We start from the raw sequence: 25922 nt of genomic DNA on the forward strand, positions 1-25922 counted from the left end.
GATTGACTGAAAGGAACAATCTGCTGCTGTCCGCAAGATGGCGCTCTTTGTCTCTAATTAATAGCGCAGCCGAAATCCTTATTGGATATACTAAATGCTGTACTAAATGTAGTTTGCCTGAAGTATTGAATTTGGGATCGGGCAGCGTTTGCGCTCCTGCTTTATAGTGAGCAAGTCAAAAAGGGTTCACTGGCGCACAATTCGGTTATCAATTTTAGCTTATTTACAGATTAAGGCAGAGTGTTGGACCAAATAGACTCCACTTTACATAAAAATGATGTGAAAGTATTTGAATCTCGCGAGGAAAAGCTGCTGTATCGCGAGGAGACACGGTGCCGCGCGCATCTTTCTGCGCGCGCTAAACTGCGGACAGAGGGAGCTGGGAAAACCGGCCATGCGCGGCGCGTGCTACACCAACCGCACTTTCGTGGATGATGACGGGCGCGCAGCGCGAGACGCACCGGCACCGAGGTACCGCGCGCTCCACGACCCCACTGCACCCCGCCCTCGCGCCTAACTGCTAAAAAGTTGTTTTATAAATTGGCATTTTTACTGGGGGTGGGGGTTTATATATAATTTATTTATATACATGCATATTTGCTTTAAAAACATATGATCTAAAAGTATATTATAGCTGTGGCGATTGCGTCAGTATTTTTTCATTTCGGTACATTATCAGATGATGGTTATTTAGTATTCAGTATTTATTTAACTCTCCCATGGATGTGTAATATGTAGAACCGAATGTTCTATTAGAGAAAAGTCTGTCAGTGTGTGTGCGCGCGCGAGTGAGAGAGAGCCCAGATGTCTTTGCAATGATGTGAATTATTGATAGGTATTATTATTATTATTAATAATAATAATAATAATTATTATTATTATTATAACAATAATATATTGTTAATTAATTATTAATTAATTAATATTTTATTTAAAAATATAGATTCATGTTTTTGTTACTGACATTATGTGCCAGAAGACCAACAACAATAAAATTATATTGTTCAAGTGGCATAGCATATTTAGCTGCAATAATAATTCTATGTGTGAAATATGTGAAATAAGTAATATGACACAGGGGGATAATTAGGCTTTCTGGTGTACAAAAAGCAGCAGCATTATAACTCAAAAATAAACAAATTGATAAAATAAAATGTTTAGTTAGTGGTTAGCACTGTCGCCTGGCACCTCCAGTTTTTGGGTTTAATTCTAGAGTTTGCATGTTCTCCCTGTGCTTGGTGGGTTTCATTCGTGTACGCCGGGTTCCTACCACAAAGCAAAGACATGCAAGTTAGATCAATTGGCCGTAGTGTGTGACTGTGTGTATGTGTGCCTTGCGATGAATTGGCTCCCTGAGACAGGGTGAACCCTGCCTCAGGTGTACCCTGCCTCATGCCCTAAGTCCCCTGGGATAGGCTCCAGGCCCACCAAGACCCTGTATACAGAGTAAAGCAGTATAGACAATAAGTGATTGTGTGATATTACTGTAGCTAAATATTGTTAAGTGCATTTATATTTATTCATTAGCTTCTGAGGTGTGTCATTATAAAGTTACAGCTATTAAATAACAAAATGCTTGCATTCAATGAAGTGGTCAAAAATTGTCTATTGGGTTTATGAAAATTTGAGTCAGCAGGCAAAAGTGTAATAAGTAAATAGCCAAATGTTTTTTTTAACGAGCAAACCAAACAAACAAACAAAGCAAGGCAAAACCGTATCCAAACGCAATAGATATATATATTTTTTTTTATAAAGTTTGCATGTTCTCCTTGTGCTTGGTGGGTTTCCTCCGGGTACTCCGGTTTCCTCCCACAGTCCAAAGATTTGCAGGTTAGGCTAATTGGCTTTCCCAAATTGCCTGTAGTGTATGAATGAGAGTGTGAATGTGTGTGTGTGTGTGCCCTGCGATGGATTGGCACCCTGTCCAGGGTGTGCCTTGCCTCGTGCCCTAAGCCTCCTGGGTAGGCTCCAGGTCCCCACGACCCTGAATATAGGCTAAAGCGGTATAGACGATGAGTGAGAGTGAGTATACATTTTGTTAATTCACAGTTGTGTATGTATTAGGGGTGCAACGATTAATCAATGTTATAGACAAAAGGGTTGTCCACACGTAGCCGAGTATTTTTCAAAACAGAGATTTTTATCTGCGGTTTTGGCCTTTCGTTCACATTCAAATACAGTTTTGTTCATTGAAAAATAGGTTTTTGGAAAACTCCATCCAAAGTAAAGATTTTCCAAAACTCCGTTTTGAGTGGTGTTGTGTGGACAGGGGAAACAGAGATTTTGGCTTGTTGTAGTGTCACCTTGTGTGCAGATGATGTCAATGTCTGTGTGCTAGTCTCCTTGATTTGACATCAGCTTTGTATTTTGTATGAGGATATTTTGTGCAATGGTGGACTTAAGTACAGTAAATTAGTGACTGTGTTTACGTTGCGTTAACACATTTTGTTGTGTTAACAAAGTAGAAAAATCTTAATTTTTAAAAAATACCCGGCCACGTGTGGACATGGCCTGAAGTCGTTGGCAATCACATATTCACTTCTAACTCAAACAAATCAACCACCAGTATCAGAGGGAAAGACCTTGTGCTAGCGGGGGGTGTGGCCAAACTGTGAAGGATGCGAGAGTTAGCTAAGTGGCAAAGGATTCACACCTGAAGAGAATGTGAATAATTAGTGACTGAGTGTTGCTGTGAGTTTGGTTATTTTCTGTTTTCCTCAATGAACCTTTTAAGTGAAATTCACACACACACACACACACACACCTTATTGCTGTCTTTTGAGCTCTGCACGCACGGTTTCTCTCGGTCACACTGTTGCACTGAGCTTTCTCAGCTTTTTTCAGCTTACAGCAGCACACACACATACTAATTAGCCATATTCTCCTCAGGTGTGTGTCCTTTTCCCACTTACTTCACCCTCAGGCCCTTTACGCTTCACTTCGCTTGGCCACTGACTTAATCTCAGGTTTCTTAACATTTCAGCCTAACTCCCATAATTGCCTTTTACCATTCTTAAGCTTTAAGCTTTAGAATTTGTTTCATCAGGATTGTATTAGTATTCATCTTATTTGTATTGTCTTAATTGTAAGTTACTACATGCAAAAAACAATGTTAAGCTAAATTGAAATGCAGAGAGATAAACAAGAGCTATTGAGTTATTGTGCCAGATAGAAAAGATTACTCAATATCAGGAAAACATTGTGGAGTACTTTGTATAATTAGCACATTACTAGCAAACCAGATGGCACAACAAATGTTAATGAACTTTTAAATATAATAGCAGTCAGAGAATATGAGATGCAAAGTCCATGCTGAATTGGGATCTGCATTAGGAGAAGAGAATCCTGGCTTAGCAGGGCACACTATTGAGTGACAGATCAACAACCTATTTGGAATAAGTTGTAAAGATCTTTATGTTGATGGCGGTTTATATTTATAAATGCCATTATTTATTCAAGTCTACTTACATCTATCTACAGTGGAACCTCGGATTGCAAGTAACGCGGTTTGCGAGTGTTCCGCAAGATGAGCAAAGATTTTTAATACATTTTGACTTGAAAAACGAACAAGTCTTGGTTTACAAGTATCATGTATCACGCATGCGCTTCTTGGTTTGACGCGGAGCGTCACAAGATCACAACTGAACCAATGTTTATTCTCTCTCTTGTGTTGCGGAATTGTGGGTAATTGCCTCCCCTGCTGTGTCTTAGTGCATGTCTCTCACTGGTATAATTAACATCCGTGCACACATGTACTGTTTTCTTTAACACTGTGACATGTGCGCATAAAACATAGTTTATTTTGTGTTTGGAAGTGCGTGTGTAGAGCACGCATGTACTGTTTCTTATAACACACATGTGTGCGCGTGTGTAAAGCAAAAGAAAGTTTCATTAGAGAGGTTAAAGATACATTGTTCCCTCTCAGAACCCTCACAGAAACGTGAGGCGGGGGGGGGTTGATTTCTCCTCTCCTCCTACTTTAGATTCACACGCATACACAAACACACACACACACACACACACACACACACACACAGCGTCAACACTTATCAATCAGGATTTATTTTAACTTTATATTTTGTATTAATTATTTTTATGTATTTATTTTTTTGAGCTGTGGAATGGATAATTTGAGTTTTCATTATTTCTTATGGGAAAATCTGTTTTGATTTACAAGTGTTTTTAACTACAAGCCCACTTCCATAACAAATTATGCTCATAATCCAAGGTTCCACTGTGTTTATTTTTAATGGCGAGGGTTGTGGTGGCAGTTTGGTGGTGCTGGGATTTAAATCCTAGTGCCTGTGCCACCACTGCCCACTAATATTTGGGCATATGGTGATGCCTTTGGTACGACTATTTAGCTGTTACAGTTAGATTGTGCTGCTAACCTGCTAACAAAATAAACGTAAAGCCTGTGAATAACAGCACACCTCTCCACCAAGCTGACCTCCGAGAAGGATATCGAGGTGTGTCTGCAAGACTTTGATGGGAACTCATCGATGTCAAGAGATTTTGAAAAACCTGGAACTATGAATATGATTACACAGTTAAGGACCCCAATATACCAGGCAACATTTTTCCAACTAAATCAAAGGTTCGGCTCTGTGAATGTTCCAGTTACTCCCCCCAGTCTAAAGACATGCAGAATAGGCTCACTGGCTTTAACTGTTTAACCAATTCTGCTTGTGTATGTACCCTGCCAGACCAAAAAGATTTACTTCAGAAGGTTTAAAACATTTAAGCATATTTGAAATCGCTAGAATTGGGCTAAGAACCTGTGCTGAACCTTTAACATTGTGGAAGAAATGTGATCAGGAAAAACTACTGAACGTATAGCACTTAAATATTTAGTAATGTTGCATGATAAAAAACTGACAGTATAAATCACAGCAATGTTTAATAGTGAAAGTAAGAGCATTTCCATATGTACAATGTGACGAGAATTCACAGGATTTGGACTTAACAGCTGTGCGGCTTTAAGGAAATCTGTTAGTGAGACTAATCAGGAAAAAAACAATTAAAATTGCTAGGGAGCAAAAGGAGTGGACTTTGTAGCAATGAAAAAGGTAATGTGGTCTGATGAATCTAGATTGACTCTATGCCAAAGTGATAGGCACATCAGGGTAAGAAGGGAAGCACATGAAGCGATGCACATATCATGCACAGTGCCCACTGTACAAGCCTCTGAAAGCAGTGTTATGATCTCGGGTTGCTTTAATTGTTCAAGTATAGGCTCAAGGGTGTCATGTGGCAATGAAAGCAAGTAAGCTGACTACTTGAATCTACTAAATGATCAGGTTATCACATCTGTGGACTTTTTTCCTTTCCTTATTGAATGGGCATGTTCCAGGATTCAAATTGTGAAATTTTGATTCTGTGGGGATGAGGAATCATTTTCACACATGAATTGGTCACAAAGCGAAAGTTGACTAAAGCTAAAGGTAATCTTGGAATGTGGAACTGTTTATTTTTTGCCCAGACACTTAGATATACATGTGTCCAGACACTTAGATATACATATTTGCCTGCTGTCAAAAAATGCCTCAGCTGTTGGAAGAGTAAGATTACACTTACAGCATGCGACGTCTGGTATGATTTTTCTAGACAATGAAAGCTGTTTTATAAATCAGTTTTATTTGCCATTTTATTTGAACATGCAAACTCCATGCACACAGAGACGGGAATCGAGCCTGGCCGGGACCCTGAAGGTGCAAGGCGACAGTGCTAACCACTACACCACTGTGCCGTCCACCCGAAATTATTTATATGTAATTCATCTTTCTGTAATTTGTATAAATTGTCCTTTTACACAGCTAAACATTTTTAAATGGCATACGCACGAATCAGAATAACTTCCACTTCTGTCTAAAAAAATTATTTGTTTAGTGCACTTGACCTTTTATGAAGTTATGTAGCAGACGCTAATTAAAAATAAGCTGTGTCAAGAATATATTGTATGGTGATTTATGCCTAATGGGTACACGTTACAGCATACACTTCAGAATTAAATGAAGAAATTCAGCATTTATTTTTTTGTAAATCTAGCTGAAAATGTTCATTGTTATTATTATTATTATTATTTATTTTTTTTGCAAACTGTATGCATGCAATTTCACAACTGATAAATGAGCCCATCACATGCACTTTTCCATTTTCTAGTAGTAGAATTTATTATTTAGATTTTCCTCTGTTACCGATCGAGCTTGTTTTCTGTTTCCTGATTGCTCCCTCTTTTAGTGTGACTTCTGACCGCTCCCAAATGCTAAGTGGGGTTGTGCTCAATGTTCAGGGACTGAAGATGGCCACTGGTGAACCTGATGTCCCTCCCCTTCAGGGTCGTGCTCGCTTCCGAGAACTGTTGCTGGGTGAACAGCCGTGTCAGAGTGAGGACAGGTATGGCATTCTTGTTGCATTAGCAGTGAGTTAGCATGGCACTCACACACTCATGTCATTTGCAAAAACGCACATTCAGCACCCAAAAACTTAGTGGTTTCTAATGGCATGATTCCACAATCTGTCTAATTCTTTGCTTATGGATGCAGTGGCTGTGCTTAGCGCTATACACCCGCATGTTATAGCTTAAAAATACTATCTGTATGGAATCCAACCAAATAATACAAATTCAAAAATTCAAATGTTATTTGTCACATACACAGTCATCCACAGAACGATATGCAGTGAAATGCTTATAGATATGCTTACAATGACGTTTGCATAAGATCAAATGTATGACAATGGCTTTATCTCCTAAATTCATGAATTACAGCATTCTCTTGCGTAATATGTGGCCCAGCGATTTTGTCTGCATGCAACAGTGCGCGAGCTGTTAAGGCAGAACTAGAAGTGTAACTAATTTATTAATTTCAGGGTGACTTTTCAGGATGAGCTTTGTCAAACCGTGAAAGAAAAAAGGATGATGGCCGTGACAAAGTCACTGATTGCATCCGCAACAGATACTTCAACCTAATGCTGATAGCAATGCATCAAGCACGCAAGCTATGAGAAAACCTACCCCATAACCTTTCTCCATAGGCCATGCTTATTAAATAACAACTTTGTTATTTGTACTTGGCAGAGGAGTAAAAACATGGCGTGCCTCCTGTAAATTCAAAAGAAAACCGACTTGGAGGTCAGGAACATAAAAAAGCAGAAGCATGGTTACTAGTGGTGTAATGTGTGCACTGATTAGTACATGACTTCGCTTTGTTGTGCTTGTGATCTTAATTTAACTAGTTTTATTTGATTGTCTCTATCAATTTACTTAATTAGAATTAATGTTTAAACATGGTTTGCAAAATTTTTTAATCGAGATTGTATATGTTCACATGTACTGTATACATAATTAAAATATTAATTCATGAATGATGTTTAAAAATTTGAAATCAATATAAAAATAAAACAGTTTCTTTTTAATCCATTAACCAGCTCCTTAACATCATGTTTCTCCCAATTACTGCACACATTTAAAAGGGTAAAACTCAAGATCCATTACTTATCTAAAAGCTAAAGATTCAGGTATCAATTCAGAGATATGAAATTTTCAAAGTCAGTTAAGCAAATTGTATGTAAAATATATGCTGCATTACATATATTATGTATATATGATGAAATGTAAAGGTTTTATTTTTCTATGTAATAAAGTATATGTTGAATTTGTTTCAATACATTTGAAACAACAAAATAAAAATAAAAATATACTGTCCAGAAATGACGCACATTTGCATGAAATCTGCAGGAACTTGGTTGGAGAAAAGAAGCAGCAGGTGCTCTGCACTGATGAGTCAAAAAACCTGTATGACCTGTATACACCTAACGGCCACTTTATTAGGTCTACCCTTCTAGTATTGGGTTGGATCCACTTTTGCTTTCATAACTGCCCTAATTCAGGTGCACATTGACATGATAGCATCATGCAGTTGCTGCAAACTTGTTATTTTATGTTGCAAATCTTCCATTCTATCACAGTCCAAAAGTGCTCTATTGAATTGAGATCTGAAAAGCAGTTTGTGTTGATTTTAACTTTGTGACATGATGTGTTATCCTCTGGCCATGAAAGGATGGACATGGTCAGCAACGATATTAGGTAGGCTGTGGCATTTAAATGATGCTCAATTGGTACTACGGGGTCCAGAATGTGGCAAAAAATATATATACCCGATATTATGACATCACCAGCAGCCTGAACTGCAAGACAAAATGGATCCATGCTTTAATGTTGTTTACGCCAAATTCTGACCCTAGGATTCGAATTGCACTGCAGAAATTGAGACCCATCAGACGAGACAACATTTTTCCTATCTTGTATTGTCCAATTTTGCTGAGGCCATGCAAATTATAGCTTTAGGTCTTGACAGGTGTGGCACCCAGTGTGGTCTTCCACTGTTGTAGTCTAACAGCTTTTGACAATTTGACGTGTAATGTATTCAGGGATGCTTTTTGGCATACTTTGGTTGTAAAGAGAAGTTATTGTTGCCTTTCTCTCAGCTCAATCCAGTCTGGTCATTCTCTTCTGACCTCAGGTATTAATTAGGCATTTTCTCCCAAAGAACTGCTTCTCACTGGATATTTTCTCTTTTTACAAACCGTTCTCCATAAAACCTAGAGATGGTCTAGCACTAACAACCATGCCAAGTCACTTAAATCACATCTCTTTCTCAATTCAGATGCTCAATTTAAGGAACAAAAAATAAATATATATCCCTTAGGTTCCTGTTTTTGCCTGACAGGATTGGATCCTGGTGTAGTCTTCTGCTGTTGTAGCCCATCTGTTGTGTGTTCCAAGATGGGTTTTTTTTTCTCACCAAGGTTATAAAATGGGTTTAGTTACTTACTTACAGAGGTGGGTAGTAACGAGTTCCATTTACTTTGTTACATTTACTATGAGTAGTTTTATTGCACCATACGTTTTACTTTTATTTGAGTAGATTTGTGATGAAGAAACGCTAATCCTACTCCGCTACATTCGGCTACACTCAAATCGCTACTTTTCTAACCATTTATTCTACACATGCAGCTGGCGGATCCACCACATGACTGTTTCACCAATCAGACACAGCAAAAATAATTACATGACTCTTACATCAACAATAATCACATTAGACCAATCAGCCGCAATAACAATAACCACATGGGAAAAAAAGCTTTAGCCGGTTTCAACACAACTTTTGTAAATTTTTATGCATCCCGGGCATCATATATATATATATATATATATATATATATATATATATATATATGCCCGGGATGATATATATATATATATATATATATATATATATATATATATATATATATATATGATGCCCGGGATGCATAAAAATTTACAAAAGTTAATAAGTTATAAGTTTTATATATATATATATATATATATATATATACACACATATATAATAATTATAATTTCTGGAAAAAAAAAAATCTGACATTGCGATACTCAGTACTTTTTTTATCTGACATAAGTAATATTTTAAATGATTACTTTTACTTCTACTTGAGTAATATTATTTTGAAGTACAGTTACTCTTACTTAAGTACATTTTTTGGGTACCTTACCCACCTCTGATCACTCAGTTGACCTTTCTCATCAGTAAGGTATTTCCACCATTCTGGAGACCGTTGTGTTTGAGAATCATAGGAGATCAGCAAAAATCACTTCTAAAGATTGACATGAACATCAAGTGATGCTCTTGACCTGCCACATGATTTACTTAAAGAACTTTTAAATGTCCAGCTGTACAGGTGTTCCTAATAAATTGGACACACCCACCCACACACACACACACAGCTTCTCACACTCACTGTTTTAGAGTGACACTATGCCATTCTCACGCCCAACTGTGTTGATGGTAATTTTTGTGGAGAATGTGCCATGTTGCTGTGGCAACCAGTCTGAACCTCAGACTAATTGAGGCAGAGATGAAGGGGTAAGGAGAAGGAATCTGTGTTTTAATTCTATATAGATTTTTATCCAGGAAGTTTCAAAATGAAAAAAAGAACCACTTTCAACTATTCATACATTTGTTCGCTGACTGTCTGGAATGCTAGTCAAGCCCGCTGACGGCTCCTGCTGTTATGCTCCCCCTCTCTCTCTCTCTCTCACACACATACACACGTACCCATGTGAAGCAGAGTGTGTGTATTTGTATGTGTGGGCGAGCTGTTCTGAAATCCTGCACTCCTCTGAGTCATTCGCTCCATAGCACTTTTACAGAAAGATGTGATGGAGGTGAAGAGCACCATGCCATCCTGGGTTAACCCTGCTGCAGTCATGTGGAGACTTGACTCGTTTGGCAGTGATGCTGGTCAGAGATCTTGATAAGAATGTTAGGGCATGATACTAAAATATTGTGTGATAATGTGTAACATATCTGTCTTTTACCACATCGAAGCAATCTCAGAAAGACTGGAACATCATTAGATTAATCATTCTGTATTTTTGGCCCCAAACATACAGTAGTCAACACAGTGACAGGTTAGGAAATGACATTTTCAGCAACACTCCATGCCTGATAAGTACCTGGTTTTTGAATTGCAGAGGAATGTCCATGTGTACCAATTGAATAATATCTTTGAGGAGGGGGTTTTAGATTCTTTTGCATGACCAATCAATAGGAACAGACGAATAATACAAAGTTGAATTGTTCAAGGTGAGGTTGTGCCAAAGATTCATCACTTTTTTTTTCTTTAATTATTAATAACACGCTGTACATAAACCTAATTTATGGTACAGTTTATCATAAATCTATATCTGGTATCTGAAGGCACGGAGTTAATGACACATCAGTTAGTGGCTTGTTTCTGTTGCTCAAGGCATTTATAATATATGATTATGTGGCCGGTTTCTCTAGCTCAGGCATTTGTGATGTATGATGTAGGTGTGTGTCATTCCATAAACATTAGGTGTTGTATTCAGTTTCAGTTTGCCTCATATCATTTTGTTGAGCAAGTAATTGATATATCACTTTGTATTAGATTTTAAAAACTATACAGTGTAGTGTGCAGAAGCATCCTTTTCTCTGTGGATAATAACTACAAAGAGAATGGCTCAGGCACTGTTTTATATAATCTTACAAGTTGAAACAACACAGAAAGATTCTAACCGATAATTACTTTATTAAGATGCGTTAAAACATTTGTAAGTTTGCATATGCTAATAAAAGTCATGTTTTCCAAATGGAGCCCCCCTCAGTCTTTTCTACATTTGGGTGAAGTTGAAAAGGTACAAACTCTGGTGCAGCAAGAAGATAACCTTAAATAGGCACATCTTTGAATGCATGATGTAATGACTTCACTGGAATCAGTTTGAGGTCCAGGAATACACTTGACAAGAACAGGACATAACCAGAGTAAGTAGGATCAGGACTGATGGCATAGGGAACAAACTCTAACTAGGATAGTGACCTGATCAGAGGTGGATCATATTGGTGTACACTGACAAATATTTCTGACTGAAACAAATACAAATGTTCATATTGCTGTGTTGTCTCTCCGTAGGGTGCATGTGGAGTTCTATGTGAATGAGAACACCTTCAAGGAGAGACTCAAATTATTCTTCATTAAAAATCAGCGCTCCAGTAAGTTGACATTATATTTGATTGTTGTTATGTATATTACAACAAAAATGGTCAAACCCTAGATCTTTATTTTAGCTCAAGGATAGCCCCTGAAGGGTATGGAGTTTTCTCCGTAGCACACTCCAACCTCATTAGCATTATACTTGTGCCTCCACAAGGATTTGAGGATGTCACACTTACAGTACATCCCAGTCTGCCAAGCATAGAATGACATGCTCATGTCCATGCCATGCTCGCTCCAAGCCCCAGCTCCATTCCTGTGCCAAGTCTCTATCCTGTGCTCGTGCCAAATTCCACAGCCACTGTGTTAAAGAACCTGACAAAATATTTAGTAGCACCGGTTTACATGTCAGAGATAACCACTGGAGGGTGCTCTGTTCCCAAGGACCATATCTTTGTGGTTTTTGGAACTTTATTATAATAGGGACTATAAGATCGATTCCATTTTTAATGTTGATTCCAGACTTCACACCCCTGCATGCACTGCACTTAAGTCACATGTCAATTGTATTCACCTGCACCTAGTTGAGATGTCTAATGACTTTGCGTAATTATAGGCTGTATTTCAGTTAGACTGTCTTGCTGTTCAGTTTATCGCTGTTCTGTTTATTGTCCTGGTTTATTGTTTTGTGTTTCATTTTATTAAAGTATTCACTTCTGCACTTACTGTGTGCCTTCGGCCTCCACATATTTCATTTGATGACGGTCAGACGTTACACTACTTGTTATTTTGACAGAGAAATGACCTTTTAAACCTGACTGTATGTATTTACAAAAAATGTTTGACATCCATTAGCCTCCATAGGAAAAGCCTTCCTAGCAAAACTCTTACTAGTTTTTAGATCATGACTCATGTTTCATCAGAATTTTGCCCTGTTTGGTCATGCAGGTCTGCGCATTCGAATCTTTAACTTCTGTCTGAAGGTTCTGACTTGCGTGCTTTACATCATAAGAGTGATGACTGATAACCCAGCTCATCTTCGCAACACAAGGTTAGTGTGTGTGTGTGTGTGTGTGTGTGTTCAGTAAATTAAAGTGAAACCTTGGATTATGAGCACAATTCGTTCCGGAAGCGGGCTTGTATTTCAAAACACTTGTAAATCAAAGTCCACTCGTTAATCAAAAAAATTCCCTTTAAGAAATAATGGAAATTCAAATTATTCGTTCAAAAGCACAAAAAATAAATACATAAAAATAATTAATTGAAAATATACAGTAAAATTAAAACAAATTAATTCGGGAAATTAATTTTTCTGTATAGAGCAGAGAGTGTGTATGTGGGTGTGTGTGTGAGAGAAGTCGCAAGGGTCTGTAAAGGCGAAAGGAGGGGTGTGTGTGTGTGAAGGGGCACGTTGTCAAATTACGAGCACGGCATGCTGACCCAAGGAGAGAAAGAAAATGGATCTTTAACCTCTCTAATGAGACTTTATTTTGCTTTACATGCACGCGCACACGTGTTATAATAAATAGTACACGCGTGCTGTACACGCGCGCTGTACACATGCGCTTACAAACACAAAATAAAATTTGTTTTACGTGCACACATGTGACCACAGTGTTATAGTAAACAGTACACGCGCATGCATGATACATGATACTCCGTACTCGTGAACCAAGACTTGTTTATTTTTTAAGTCAAATTTTATTAAAAACCTTTGTTCGTCTTGCGGAACACTAGCAAACCGCGTTACTCGCAATCCGAGGTTCCACCTATAAAAATGTTTACCTATTTACTTATATCTGTCTTTCTTTTTATCCATCTGTTGTTTTGTCTCCAGTATGAAATGCAACAACACTTATCAGAATGATGAGATAAACTGGTGAGGGTACATTGCTTCATTGTATTTAAAATAGCATTAGATAAAAATATATAATGTACGATATGCTTTCTTTTCTCGGCCCCTCTTTCTTGCTGCTTGCATGTGTGTCTATTTCTGAATTTGTTTGTGCTTATTCTATTCTTCCTCAGGGAGCTGATCTTGTGGGTGGATAGAAAAACTCCTGTGTGGGCAATTCAGGTAAGATGGAAATTATAAATGTCTACGGCTCTTTAATAACTATGCAATTTAAAAGCTTACATTTGATCTTCCTGCCCTTTATTGTGTTGTTGTACTTGGTAGGTCATAGTAGCATCAATCAGTTTCCTGGAGGCAATGCTGCTCATGTACCTCAGCTACAAGGTAGAGTGAGTGTGTGTGCATATGTGTGTGTGCTCCTGCAGAGTTATCCTTTTTTTTGTCTTTGCATCAGCTAATTGTGTTACCACACACAGCAACTCAAGTGATCTATTCTGTGGTTTATTCGGCTGCTTTGTGCTAAGCAATTTTCACCCAAACCTCAGGCGCTGAAGGAGGTGTGGATACAGATTTTCCTAATATTAAACATAATCAAAGCAAATCACAAGCGGGCGCAGGGGCTAGACTGTGGATTCAGGATCAAAAGTTGATAGTGAGCTTGAAATCCCCACTTTAACTCCAAGAACATTAACTTCAGGAATTCTCCAATCACAGCGAAACCCACTCACATTTGTCTAATCATTGTACCTGATATATATACAGCTGGGTCCATAAATTGTGGAACAAAGATGCGTGTAGAAGTTTTTTGCCATTTAGCCTCTATACTCCTTCACATTAAATTTGAAATGAAACAAAGTCAGGAATTCTAGCTTTAATTCAAGAGGCTTTACCTATTCAGGAATTCCAGCCATTTTCTACACACACCTACCCAAGTCTAATCTGGCCTTTTTGTTCTTGAGTGTTTCCAGTGGTTTTCACCTTGTAGTGAAATGTCTGTATTTACTTCTAAAGCTGTCTCTTGACTTTAGACTTTGATAATGTCATACCTACTTCCTCAAGAGTGTTCTCGGCTTGACGAGATGAAGAATCTTTCTTCACCTTGGACAGATTTCGTGGTCTACCAGGCCTTTTGCTGTTTTTACTTGCCAGTTGGTTCCTTTCTTGGAAGAGAGTAAAAACAGTTATATTGGCCATTCCCAACGTTTTTGCTACGTCTCAGATAGGGTTTTTTTTTTTTCCTGTTTTTTTTTTTTTTTCCTGATTTTGTCTCCTGCCATAGACACCTCTTTAAACCCCATTCTGAGAGTTCAAATGAACTGCTTCTACCAAATGCAAATGGAACACTGTAACCACCGCCAGGCCTTTCAATGGAGTTTTAATTTACGTATCAGTGCTCTACAGAATATGCATTAAGGAATATCTGTATTTTAGAAACAAAATTCTATATTGACTTAAAAGCATTCCACTTATCAAGAGGCTCTCTGCTTTTCCGGCTTCTCCTCCCAGTATGAATGAAAGGTCAATCGACTTCTCAGTCGAGCTTGCTTGCTGTTCTGCCAGTGTTCCTTTGCACGCCACAGGAAGTTGTCTATAAATCCTTTAACAAAGGATCATAATTCAAGCAGTGCTGTGACAAATTCAAGCAGCTTTTTTATTTATTATTGTTGTTATTAGCAAGTTGTTTCATTACTTCACATTATAACAAGCAGGTTTTGTGTGCATAGTGAGAAGGTAACACTGGAGAATGTAACTGTTCAAATTTGTATTGACGTGCAAGGCATCTCCTATGCTAAAAGGCAGCACGGTGGCGTGGTGGTTAGCACTGTCACCATTCACCTCCAGGGTGCATGTTCTCCCTGTGCTTGGTGGGTTTCCCCCAGGTACTCTGGGTTTCCTCCCACAGTCCAAAGACCTGCAGGTTAGGCTAACTGTTGTGTTGTTGTTAGTCTTTCGGCTGCTTCCGTCAAGTGGTTGCCACAGTGGACCTTTTGATCTGCCGGATGTCCATCCTGATGCAAACCTTCCATTTTATTGGGGCTTGGGACCGGGAATACATCCAGTGGCTAAGCGTTTAGGGACTGGCTGGGAATTAAACCCAGGCGTTCCGCATGGCAGGCGACAGACCTACCACTGAGCCACCAATGCCATCCGGTTTCCTCCCACAGTCCCAAGACATGCAGGTTAGGCTAAATGGCGTTCCCAGTTTTTCCGTAATGTGAGTGTGTGTGTGTGTGGACTGTGATGGATTGGTACTCCGCCCAAGGTGTACCCTGCCTAGTGTCCTAAGTTTTCTGGGATAGGCCTAAAGGCCCCCCGCGAATCTGTATATAGTTTAAAGTGGTAAAGAAATTGAGTGAGTAAGTATCGACTAGAGTGAGGAGCACTGAAAAGATCCAGCTTTGTTGTCTGAAAATTTATCACAATAAATCACCTTGAAATTCATGAGTTTGGGCTTGTGAATACTTTTTAAGAACTGTAAAATTTCAATTAACAGCATTCTTAAATACATTTTGTATAACACTGGTCTAGGTGTTATTTTTAAACAAAAGATCAACTGTCAGCAAATTCCACCTCATGCACGACTTCCGAATAGGGTTTATGACCGCAGATTAATATGAGGTCTTAATAAAAATGTGTACAAGTTCAATATTAAGTCCCCAGGCTGTGCCTGTAATAAAGTTCTAAATGCTGCCCATAGTGCTGTTTAGTTTTGTCTCTCTAATGAAAACATCTCAGGCTTTGTAAAGTCGTTAAAAGATTTTAGTAAAATTTTTTTTTTTTTTTGGAGGGGGGGTGTTGTATGTTGATAAACAGATTAATATTATTCATGCCGTAAAAGGCATGCCAAGTTCCTAAGTATTATTACATGTGAAGAATGGTTTAATTAGTATTACTAATGAGACACAAACAACCCAACAGTAAGCCAATTAAAAATCTCAAATATGTATTAATCAATTTAGACATGTTATGAGAAAGCTGGAAAGTAACATTTGGCTATTAGCTTAGTAATTAATATCTAGTCAGACGAGGCTTCATTGTCTAATCGTCCGATTGTCTGATAACTGTAAACAATGAAAAAGCATTTATCAGGAATATGTTTGTGTAATAATAATATTTTTCCTTGCTCAACTTTTTCACAAGACAGAAGCAATATGTTCTTAGCAAAAAGTTTAGAGTGGAACCCTGATAAGGATGAGTCACTTGTGCTCATGACACATAATAAGAAACAAGCACAGTAAAGAGTGCAAGGAGTAGGCTTTCTACAGACACTGACGACAAACTCCTAACAGTTCTTCAGTCACCAAATCAACTCAGACAATCATATCTGGTGCATCTGCAAGCTGATTTAGAATAAATTTAATAAAGGTATAAATGTTACGATGGCCGGATGTAATATGTATTGTATATTTTATGGTAAAATTTAATATTCTCAAAGCACATTTCCCACACTGTTACAGAATATTAGTTTTGGGAAAAGATTCAGAATACCATAATATTCATCAAAGCCCATATTGCCCATGCTTACTCAACAGTTGCCACAGACAACTACACCTTGTGTGATGAAATATTCATTGACCAATAACACCCACAATGTTGTCATAGTAATAATAGGTGGTTAAAAGTAATGAGTATATAAAAAATGATTGAATTATTTTGATGTATTAAAACATGTTGAGGTTATGATGGTGAAATACCGACAGTCAGTATAGTTACTTGTGTGCGTTTGTGTTTCTCAGGGTAACATCTGGGAGCAAATATTCCAGGTGGCATTCCTACTGGAAATGTTAAATACCGTCCCCTTCATAATCACGGTAACCAGCAGCTCTCTTTAGAGATGAAAATAAATCAGAACATAGATGACCTGATGCAAATCTCCAAGACAAGCTCTCATGTCTGTTTTCAGATCTTCTGGCCGACCCTGAGGAACCTCTTTATCCCCGTATTTCTCAACTGCTGGCTGGCCAAGCATGCTCTGGAGAACATGATTGTAAGTGTGCACATTTATAGGTGCTGCTGTTTTTCTTTTTGGATGTTGTGTTATTCTTCCATATGTGTGTAAATGCTTGTGATTGTATGTGACATGGTGGATAAGTAGGATAGCACATAGAAGTTATTGTTATACATTTTACTTACAGTATACATGTCTACAATACAACAACAGGACTGGCATTTATAGACTGTAGGAACAGGAGAACCAGTAAACCAAGGCAATACGAGAAGTAGTCTTACCTAGGAGAGAGAGCATGGACGGTGCCAAAGGAATGAAGATAAAATATAATAAACTAGGCTTAAATATAGTGTTTTTAAACCAAGGGAGGTAGTATGAAGTTGAAGGGAAAACAATCACACCATACAAACATTGGGCTTTTGGTCAGCTTTATGTGTTCCTATTGACCAAGTCCTGTCCATCCAGTTGACTGAGACTGACACATGGATCCACATATAGGACACGTCAGATGCATACACTGACATGTAACTGGGTCATATTTAGAGTCAGAGATTTTACCACAAGTCTCACATTACCTGCCTGAGGTGACTCAATTCTGATTTCCCCCCTAATGTGGCGCATATCTTTTTTTTTTTGTGGCTGTCTGATCGTGCAAATCTGATGTTTTTCATATCAGAGTCACTTTTGTATGTGTACAAGTATAGCGATCCGCTATGTGGTTATACGAATTGAATGAGAACGGGCAGATTGGGACTTTTTATTTCTTCTACAAGTCATGCGACTTTTTACTTCTGTGCATATGTGGTGCGCTTGCTAACGTCAGGAAGCAGCAGCAGTACTAGTAAGAGCTGCTAAACCAGCCAAAAAGGGGGCCGGCTTTCTTCTGTACCTCAACAAAATTTGCCATCCTTCTGATAAAGAATACTAAGCATATTTTTTGATGAAATCACATTCATTGATTGAATTGAATGAGGGGTTGCATAAACTTGTATTTTAACCCAGATGGCATGAGCAAAGATGTATTTTGTGCATGTTCTGTCGTTTCAGAGGATCAGTGCATACACATTAGAGTCAGATAAAAGTCACTTGTAATTAGAAATGTGAACTGTCGCCTCTGAGTGGCGCAGTGGTAAAGTGCTCGCCCTGTCATCCGGAGATTGCGAGTTCGTAACCTCTCGCAGCCGGGGGAGCTGATTGGCCGAGCTCTCTCACAGGGATGAGAGGTACTTTGTGCTCCCACATTAATCACGGCTCACGGAGTCACGTGGTTCGGAGAAAACACGTGATAGACTTCGGCCCTCCCGACTGAGTCGTAGTAGTAGCCTTAATGTGGGACGGGGAGGAATTGGACACGATTAAATTAGTGGAGAAAATTGGGGGGAAAATCCACAAAAAAAAAACGAAATGTGAACTGTCACGACATGCAAATCTGATCTGACCAATAAATTGGAATTGAGCGATGTCATATGTAATGTAGCCTTATTTTAAAAAGTTTTATCAATATTTACGCAAGCTCATACATATATTAAGAGATTCTGCAAGCACCTGATTAAGTTGTTTTCTAGGCACCTAGTTTACATAAGTAGAAGCTGTAAAGTTGCATGTAGATTTTCTTTTCACAAAACGTAAAGACACCTATTTTCAGTAAGGTTAACCCAATCACCTTTAAACACAAGCAAGTTCCTTTAAGCCTTTCAACAATGGAATAGCAAATAGCCTAGGCCTAAATGTATTAAATAATAACTAAATACCTTACTAAACAGTACATGGTAAGCCAATTAGCAACATATAGAAAACATATCTCTGGTTTTATATTTAAAGCCTTTTCAATAGCTGTTTGCAGTAAATGTTCTAGATAAGCTTTGTTCCAAACAGGGACCAAGAATATCACCATTCTAAAAACCCTTTAAGAAGGAGCCGGATACATTCATTCCACAGACGAGGTGTGGGAACAGAGAAGCGGCTTAATGCTTGTCTTTCTTGAGCCTCCATGAATGGTGGGCACTGTCGAGTCATGCTGAGGCACGAAATTAATGTCTTACACATCATACACATCAAGTCTGATAGGTACCTTGAGGTAGGAGTGGGCTGGTTTATTTTTAACTTTGTAGGTAAGCTTTATTGTTTTAAATCTGATACAGGCAACTTAATGAATTCAGTGGGTGGAGGGAAGTAACTGGATAATGTGGGAGATCCAGTGACAGAAGAGTCTGTCTATCCTTTTCTGTTGTGAAAAGGATAGTTGGTTGAACAGACCTGTCTCGTAGTTGTGTTTAGTATCAGATGGCTGATCTGAAAATTGTCTATGGAGATTATAAAATATTAGCTTGGGGTGCATGTTCAGGGACGCGCAGCAGCTTATTCCTGCTGTGATTCATTTTCAGATAATGAGCTACCATCCATGACAAGAGGTTTGCCAGAAATACTGACAAGAGAAATACTTTTCTCATAACATCTGTCCACTGCTCATTCTATGAAAAAAAAAAAACAACAGCACCTGGGGCTGGCCACACTCTTTGTCTTTGTGTAGAAAAAGAGGAGACAAGGGCAGAAAGAGGTCTTTGCTGTGATAGGTGTTTCAGTAATCGTAATGGAGTTTTAAAAAGATAAAGAAGTTTCCTCTTAAGAAAAAAAAAGTTTCCTAACAGGGTCTTTGTGGGTCATAACTTGTAAGGCTGACTGAGCTAGACGCTCAACTCTTGATGATTCAAGGCTTCCCTATCCAGACGGTGAAAGACATGAATGGTCTAGCACCATAATGCAGCTCTTTGTTGTAGTTCATGTTCTCCTGTTTCTGTTGAATGCTTTGCAAGTCCCTTTGTTGTTAAGTATTTACAGTGAATGAAAAAAACAGTCTTACATGTGGTTTTGTGTTGATGGGGTGCCCAGACTAAAGGCCAGCAGGTAATATGATGGTCACAGCATGAGGAGTTACTCATTCAGTCATAAAAATAACTTTACTTTTAATCTTGTAGGATTGCAGTTTGTAGGCTTTGTTTGGTCCAAAGCAACATTTTTTTTATTATATTCCTGAAGGATACCTTCGCTTCGATCCCACTTTCCTCTACAGTTAAAAAATGAGAATAATAAAGAAATGTTTATTTTTCTTATCTAGATGTTCTGGCGCTTTCAGTCGTAGCCATACTGTATGTAAAATCAAATACATGGCTTTTTCTGATACTGTGGAGGATAACAAATATCCAAATATTAAAATTTGTAAAGTCATGTAAAATGTTACTTTTCATCTGAGTTTAAAGAGTTTATGTTTGATGTTTAAATATTGTGATGCTTTTGTTTTAAAAATGTTTCCTCAAAGTCTGAATGCCTTACATAGTTTCTGTCTAAAAGTAATTCAATTAAGGAGCATTGTGCCATAACAATTGCAATCATGTAATCATATACAGGTTAATGTTTTTTACAATCAGATCTGAATTATATCTGTCAGCGTGCTAACTCAAAGTAACAGTAAGCATTTTTACATTTTTTTCATTAATCTTTCATTTAAAACAGTTTATATTTAATTTAAAATTGTGCTGATTTAAACTTAACTTTTTACACTTTGACTCATACTGATGATGATTTAAAATCGTGTGGTTTTAAGACCAGTTGTCAGTGATTACTACAAGCAAGGAAATTTTTATTGCTACTGTACCTCTGACCAACTAATGTGTATAATAATTAATGAGTGTTGAGGCAAACTGGCAGCCACATGCATTAGTGTGGAAAGGACTCATGAAATCAGCTGCTATTTTATCCCAGGGATCATTTGAGGGAACGATTAAAGTTGTATTACAGCCTCATATGTGATCTTATCACACTAAATCTACTGTGCTTGACGTGATTTCTTTTCTTTCTTTGCAACCTTGTAACCTGTTCCCATCCAGCCATTAAATAGCACAAGGCATCACAGTAATGCAGACTGGATCTTGTGGTGAAAAAAACAAACAAACAGCGTGGCAGACAGTCAATAAATAGAAGCAGACATTAACGAAAGAAATAAAAGTGTACTGTGTTAGACTGCAGATATGTAAAGCTACAGTATATGATGCCAATCCACAGTTACCTACATCAGACAATGCTGTTAAGTCCTTTTTTTTTTTCGTTTGTTTCATAGGACATTTCACATCCATATTTCACATTTAAGCAGATTCCCCCTGGGATTAATAAAGTTCTTTGAATCTTGAATATAACTTTGTACGACATGTGCGTGGGGCTGTTGTTCAATCCCACTTCTGATTGCTTTCAAATTAATTCTGACTAATCCTGTCCACTGTGGCAAAGTTAATTGCATCAGTGCCAGACTGTATTCTGTGCCACTTCATCATCCACTTCCACTCACGTAGGTTATGGTGACGCATGCAAGCTGACAGAGGCTGTTAAACATGGTGGTTAGACTTTTAAGTAATCATTAGCCTGCACACACATCTTGGATGCTGCAAGTGATGTAACATCCAAAGATGGCAGGCAATTGTGATATAAGGAGTGTTCTGTTGAAGGACATGAGCTTGATCTATGCACACTGCATTTTAAATATAAGAGTAAGTATGTTTGTAAATAATGCCATGTGACATAAAGATTGATTCATTTGTATTATTTGTGCTTTAACAATGGAAAAGACAAATAATCTGTAAGATGTTCTTACTCATAGGATCTATACAGTCGCAGACTTTGGTGTTAGTTCACTATTAATTCCATTATTAAATAAATCTCATTGTTAATGCTGACATAACCTTCATTACTATCTTTAACTGTGCAACTATGTGTTTAAGATAAAAATTTGGAAACTTTTATTTGCAGCAATTTGACACATGATGATGAAGGATGATTTTTTTTTTTTATCAACATTTTGGTTTCCAGAATGATTTACACCGAGCCATTCAGAGGACACACTCTGCCATGTTTAACCAGGTTCTGATACTCATCTGCACGCTGCTCTGCCTTGTCTTCACTGGGTTAGTTTCCATTTCTTTCTACAAGCTAATTCGAATAAAACACACATTGAAAGAGACCTGTGTTAATCTTGTATGTTTGGTTTGGGATAAAATGGTGCAATAATACAGATTTGTGGTTGATCTATTCGAGTGACCACACAAAAAAAATCTTATAGCCACTATCATGTCTCCAATTACACAAGCAGGAATTAGTTCAATAAGTTCCGGAATGAGCATCAATCAGAAGTGGTTTTTGTTTGGTGTTTATATACCATGCGAAAAGAAACCTCAAGTTAAAATTTCTGGAATAGTAAAAAAAAAAAAAGATTTAGTTAATGAGAAAGAGTCTTAATATATACACTATATATATATATATCACAAATAAATGAGACAGGAATCATTTGTATTAGATGAGTGTGATCACAGGAACATAATATTACATTTCAGTATTTTAGAATCGTGCATAGGTTTACAGTAAAGTCACGGGCATTATGCCATAAACTATACCATTATTCTTGTGTCAAGTGATTTTTGTCAGTTTTGCCTCTTCAAGCCAAGTAATTAATTATAGGCCAGTTACATCACCTCCAAAACGTCACTTTGGAGTCTTCGTCAGTTTTTTCTTGCCACCGTCATCTCCTGCTTGCTTAGTACAAATGGAAAACTGATAAAACTATTTTTTTTCTTCAATCTGTATCCAGAAGTTTTATTTCTGTAAAGCTACTTTGTAACAATTGTTAAAATGTATTTTAAAAAATGCCTTCCTAGATGGCATTCTGCAACACTATATATTAACTTCTTTATTTATTTACGTGACTCTATTTCTTAAAAATATTATTGAATATTTTAAAATTATATTCAAGGTGAAGACATAAAATATGAAGACATTCATGTCATTATGAAGACATGCATACATGAAAAAAACATGCCTATTTGCATAAACATTGAATGTTAATAACTATGCTAAGATGTTATTGCTAATGTCTTTCTTTCTTGTTGCATATGTGCATTGGCAAAATTGTTTGGGTGGCAAGTTTACAGTGAAATGAAATCATTTCAGTCCACTGAAATGCTTTTTGGACAAATTTTACTGTTTGACAGTGTTTCTGATGTTTGTGTGTGTGCATGTGTGTCTTTTTCAGCACGTGTGGGATTCAGCATTTGGAGCGAGCTGGAAGAAACCGCCTTTCTCTCTTTAATGCTCTTTATTTTTGCATTGTCACTTTTTCCACGGTGGGTTTTGGTGATGTGACACCACAGATTTGGCCTTCACAGCTGCTTGTGGTGGTGATGATATGTGTGGCGCTGGTGGTGCTTCCCCTACAGGTCAGAAGATGCACATGCACACACAAACCTATACAGTATGTACATACCACTGTCGGATCTTTGTAAGAGATAAATTACTTCATTTTTTTTTTCTTCTTTGTCTTTCATTTTGATATACATGAATTCTCTCATTTCCAATTTCACTCTCACTTTTTAATATAACCCCTGCTTACTAGCTTTTACTGAGTGTTTAAACACTCACATCAAAGCATGACTGAGCTACACCCCATGTGGGAAGGATGGGAACAAAATGGTTACACTAGTACAAGCAGCCCAGGTTTACAGAAATAACTGGCACATCATTATGACAGCACAGATTAGTTAGTGCACCAAAGTGATTGATTAGATTAGATTGAAAGTGATATATTAACATCAATTAACATCAACTGTTATAGCTGAACTAGCTACCACCTAACACACTGTATAAATGCAGATCAATTCCTGCTTCCTGTTTCACCCACATGAGGATGGGTTTCCTGTTGAGTCTGGTTCCTCTCAAGGTTTCTTTCTATTACCATCTCGTGGAGTTTTTCCTTGCCACTGCCACTGCCACTTGCTCACCAGAGACAATCTGATCATTCTAATTTAATACACATTCACATTCCATACAAACCTAAATAATTATTTTAATTGTGTAAAGCTTCTTTGCGAGCAGTGCTATACAAATAAAATTGAACTGAATAGATGCCACCCACTTGGTGCACTTGTCTAAGGAAGATTAGGGGCGACAAGTAGCTAACGAAAGATGCATATGGTTTGAGTTTTACGCCACTTTTATAACAAGCGTATAATGTTTTGGCAAGTTTTTAAACCTTTTTGTTTCCTGTATGCTTCGCATGTTCACTTGCGAAATTTATGTGTATTATACAGGTTAGCTAGCTAGGTTAGCTAGCTACTGTAGGTAAGCTAGCTAGGTTAACTAGCTAGGTCAGCTAGCTAGCTAGGTCAGCTAGCTAGTTAAGCTAGCTAGCTAGGTTAGCTAGCTAGGTAAGATAGCTAGCTAGGTTAGCTAGCTAGGTAAGCTACCTGCCATTCGTGTAATTAATGTCACATCTTCTTACTAACAATCACATCAGTAGCTCATGTGACTTACAAACGTGCTCCCAGAAAGGCTCTCGATCGTACTCATTTTCATTTTGTTTTTAGACCACATACTTACTACTTTAACTTAAGTAGTGAACTGGTACTTCTATTGGTTTTACATTTTTAGGCAAGTACTTCCTAGAGTTTACTGCCACCACTGGCTATTGATGAAGTAAGTAGCTAGTCCTTGAGCTACATAATGAGAATAGCTAACTACAATGTATGTAAAAAAGAAAAATAGTTGTCAATTCTTTGAGAGTAGCTCATTAGTGGATAAGTTATAATCATTTTAAAATTAGCCTGACTGCTTCAGTACTACTAAAAAGTTACTTGTTGATTTGATACTACTCCACAACACTATCAAATCATTTAGTTCAATTCATTGATTCGATTGACTGCACTTGTTTGTGAGTGAAGACAAGCGGAGGAATGTGGAAAGATTTAATGCATTAAGATTTGCCCATTACACTTGTCTCTCTCTCCATCACTATTTCTTGTTCTTTGCAGTTTGAGGAACTGATTTATCTGTGGATGGAGCGGCAGAAATCTGGAGGGAACTACAGCAGACATCGTGCACAGACGGAGAAACATGTTGTTCTCTGCGTCAGCTCCCTTAAAATTGACCTGCTCATGGACTTCCTCAATGAATTCTACGCTCACCCCCATACACAGGTATTTGTCCTGTCAAATGAAACAATCTACTGCTACAGGTATATTTTTAATGTTATGTAATACAGTTGTATTGCACAAATACTTTTATTTAAGAAAAACGATACAACTGCATAAATCTCTCACTATTCTCTTTCTAAAGTACAGAATAAGAATCTCCTATGAAAGTACTGGAATAGCAGGGCCATCAGGGCCATTTGAGTTCCAGAGATGAATATCAGACAATAGATAAGAATTTCAGCTTTCTTTTTCTGATATTTATATCTAGATGCATTAAAAAGTCTTTACTGACAGAGCATCCAAGGTGAGCCAAGTGTATAGTATTAAGTAAATTAAAATAAAATACTTTTCTAAAATGTTTTGGATCATGGGCAGATTTTTTTCACTCTTTTCCATTAGTTTGGTAGAACCTAATCTTGATTCCAGAACTTTATGGCTCATCCCACTATTTCTTTGCAAATTGCATTTGCCCTTTCGATCATTACTGCTTATGAGTGGTCTGGATTTTGTGGTATGCCCTTTACTGTATGTCTCTGTTCTTAAAGACTTATTTGCATGGTGGGTTTTCTTTAAAGCTCTCACAATGTTTGTC

The 25922-nt window shown here is 37.7% G+C and overlaps 1 protein-coding gene across 1 annotated transcript in view; it reads left to right on the forward strand.

Moving 5' to 3' along the window:
- The first annotated feature begins 394 nt into the window (after positions 1–394).
- The window catches only part of kcnt1a (potassium sodium-activated channel subfamily T member 1a), a 53888-nt gene continuing 28360 nt past the window's right edge, over positions 395–25922 (forward strand). Inside the window, exons 1-12 of the mRNA XM_053478522.1 lie at positions 395–471; positions 6241–6396; positions 11497–11576; positions 12466–12568; positions 13355–13396; positions 13546–13594; positions 13697–13756; positions 17110–17184; positions 17277–17360; positions 22179–22273; positions 23395–23578; positions 25169–25333. Coding sequence (XP_053334497.1) covers positions 395–471; positions 6241–6396; positions 11497–11576; positions 12466–12568; positions 13355–13396; positions 13546–13594; positions 13697–13756; positions 17110–17184; positions 17277–17360; positions 22179–22273; positions 23395–23578; positions 25169–25333 — 1170 coding nt within the window. The remainder of the gene's footprint in view (positions 472–6240; positions 6397–11496; positions 11577–12465; positions 12569–13354; positions 13397–13545; positions 13595–13696; positions 13757–17109; positions 17185–17276; positions 17361–22178; positions 22274–23394; positions 23579–25168; positions 25334–25922) is intronic.

The sequence above is a fragment of the Clarias gariepinus genome, chromosome 19 (genome assembly GCF_024256425.1).
Source record: "Clarias gariepinus isolate MV-2021 ecotype Netherlands chromosome 19, CGAR_prim_01v2, whole genome shotgun sequence".
In the NCBI taxonomy this organism is placed as follows: domain Eukaryota; kingdom Metazoa; phylum Chordata; class Actinopteri; order Siluriformes; family Clariidae; genus Clarias; species Clarias gariepinus.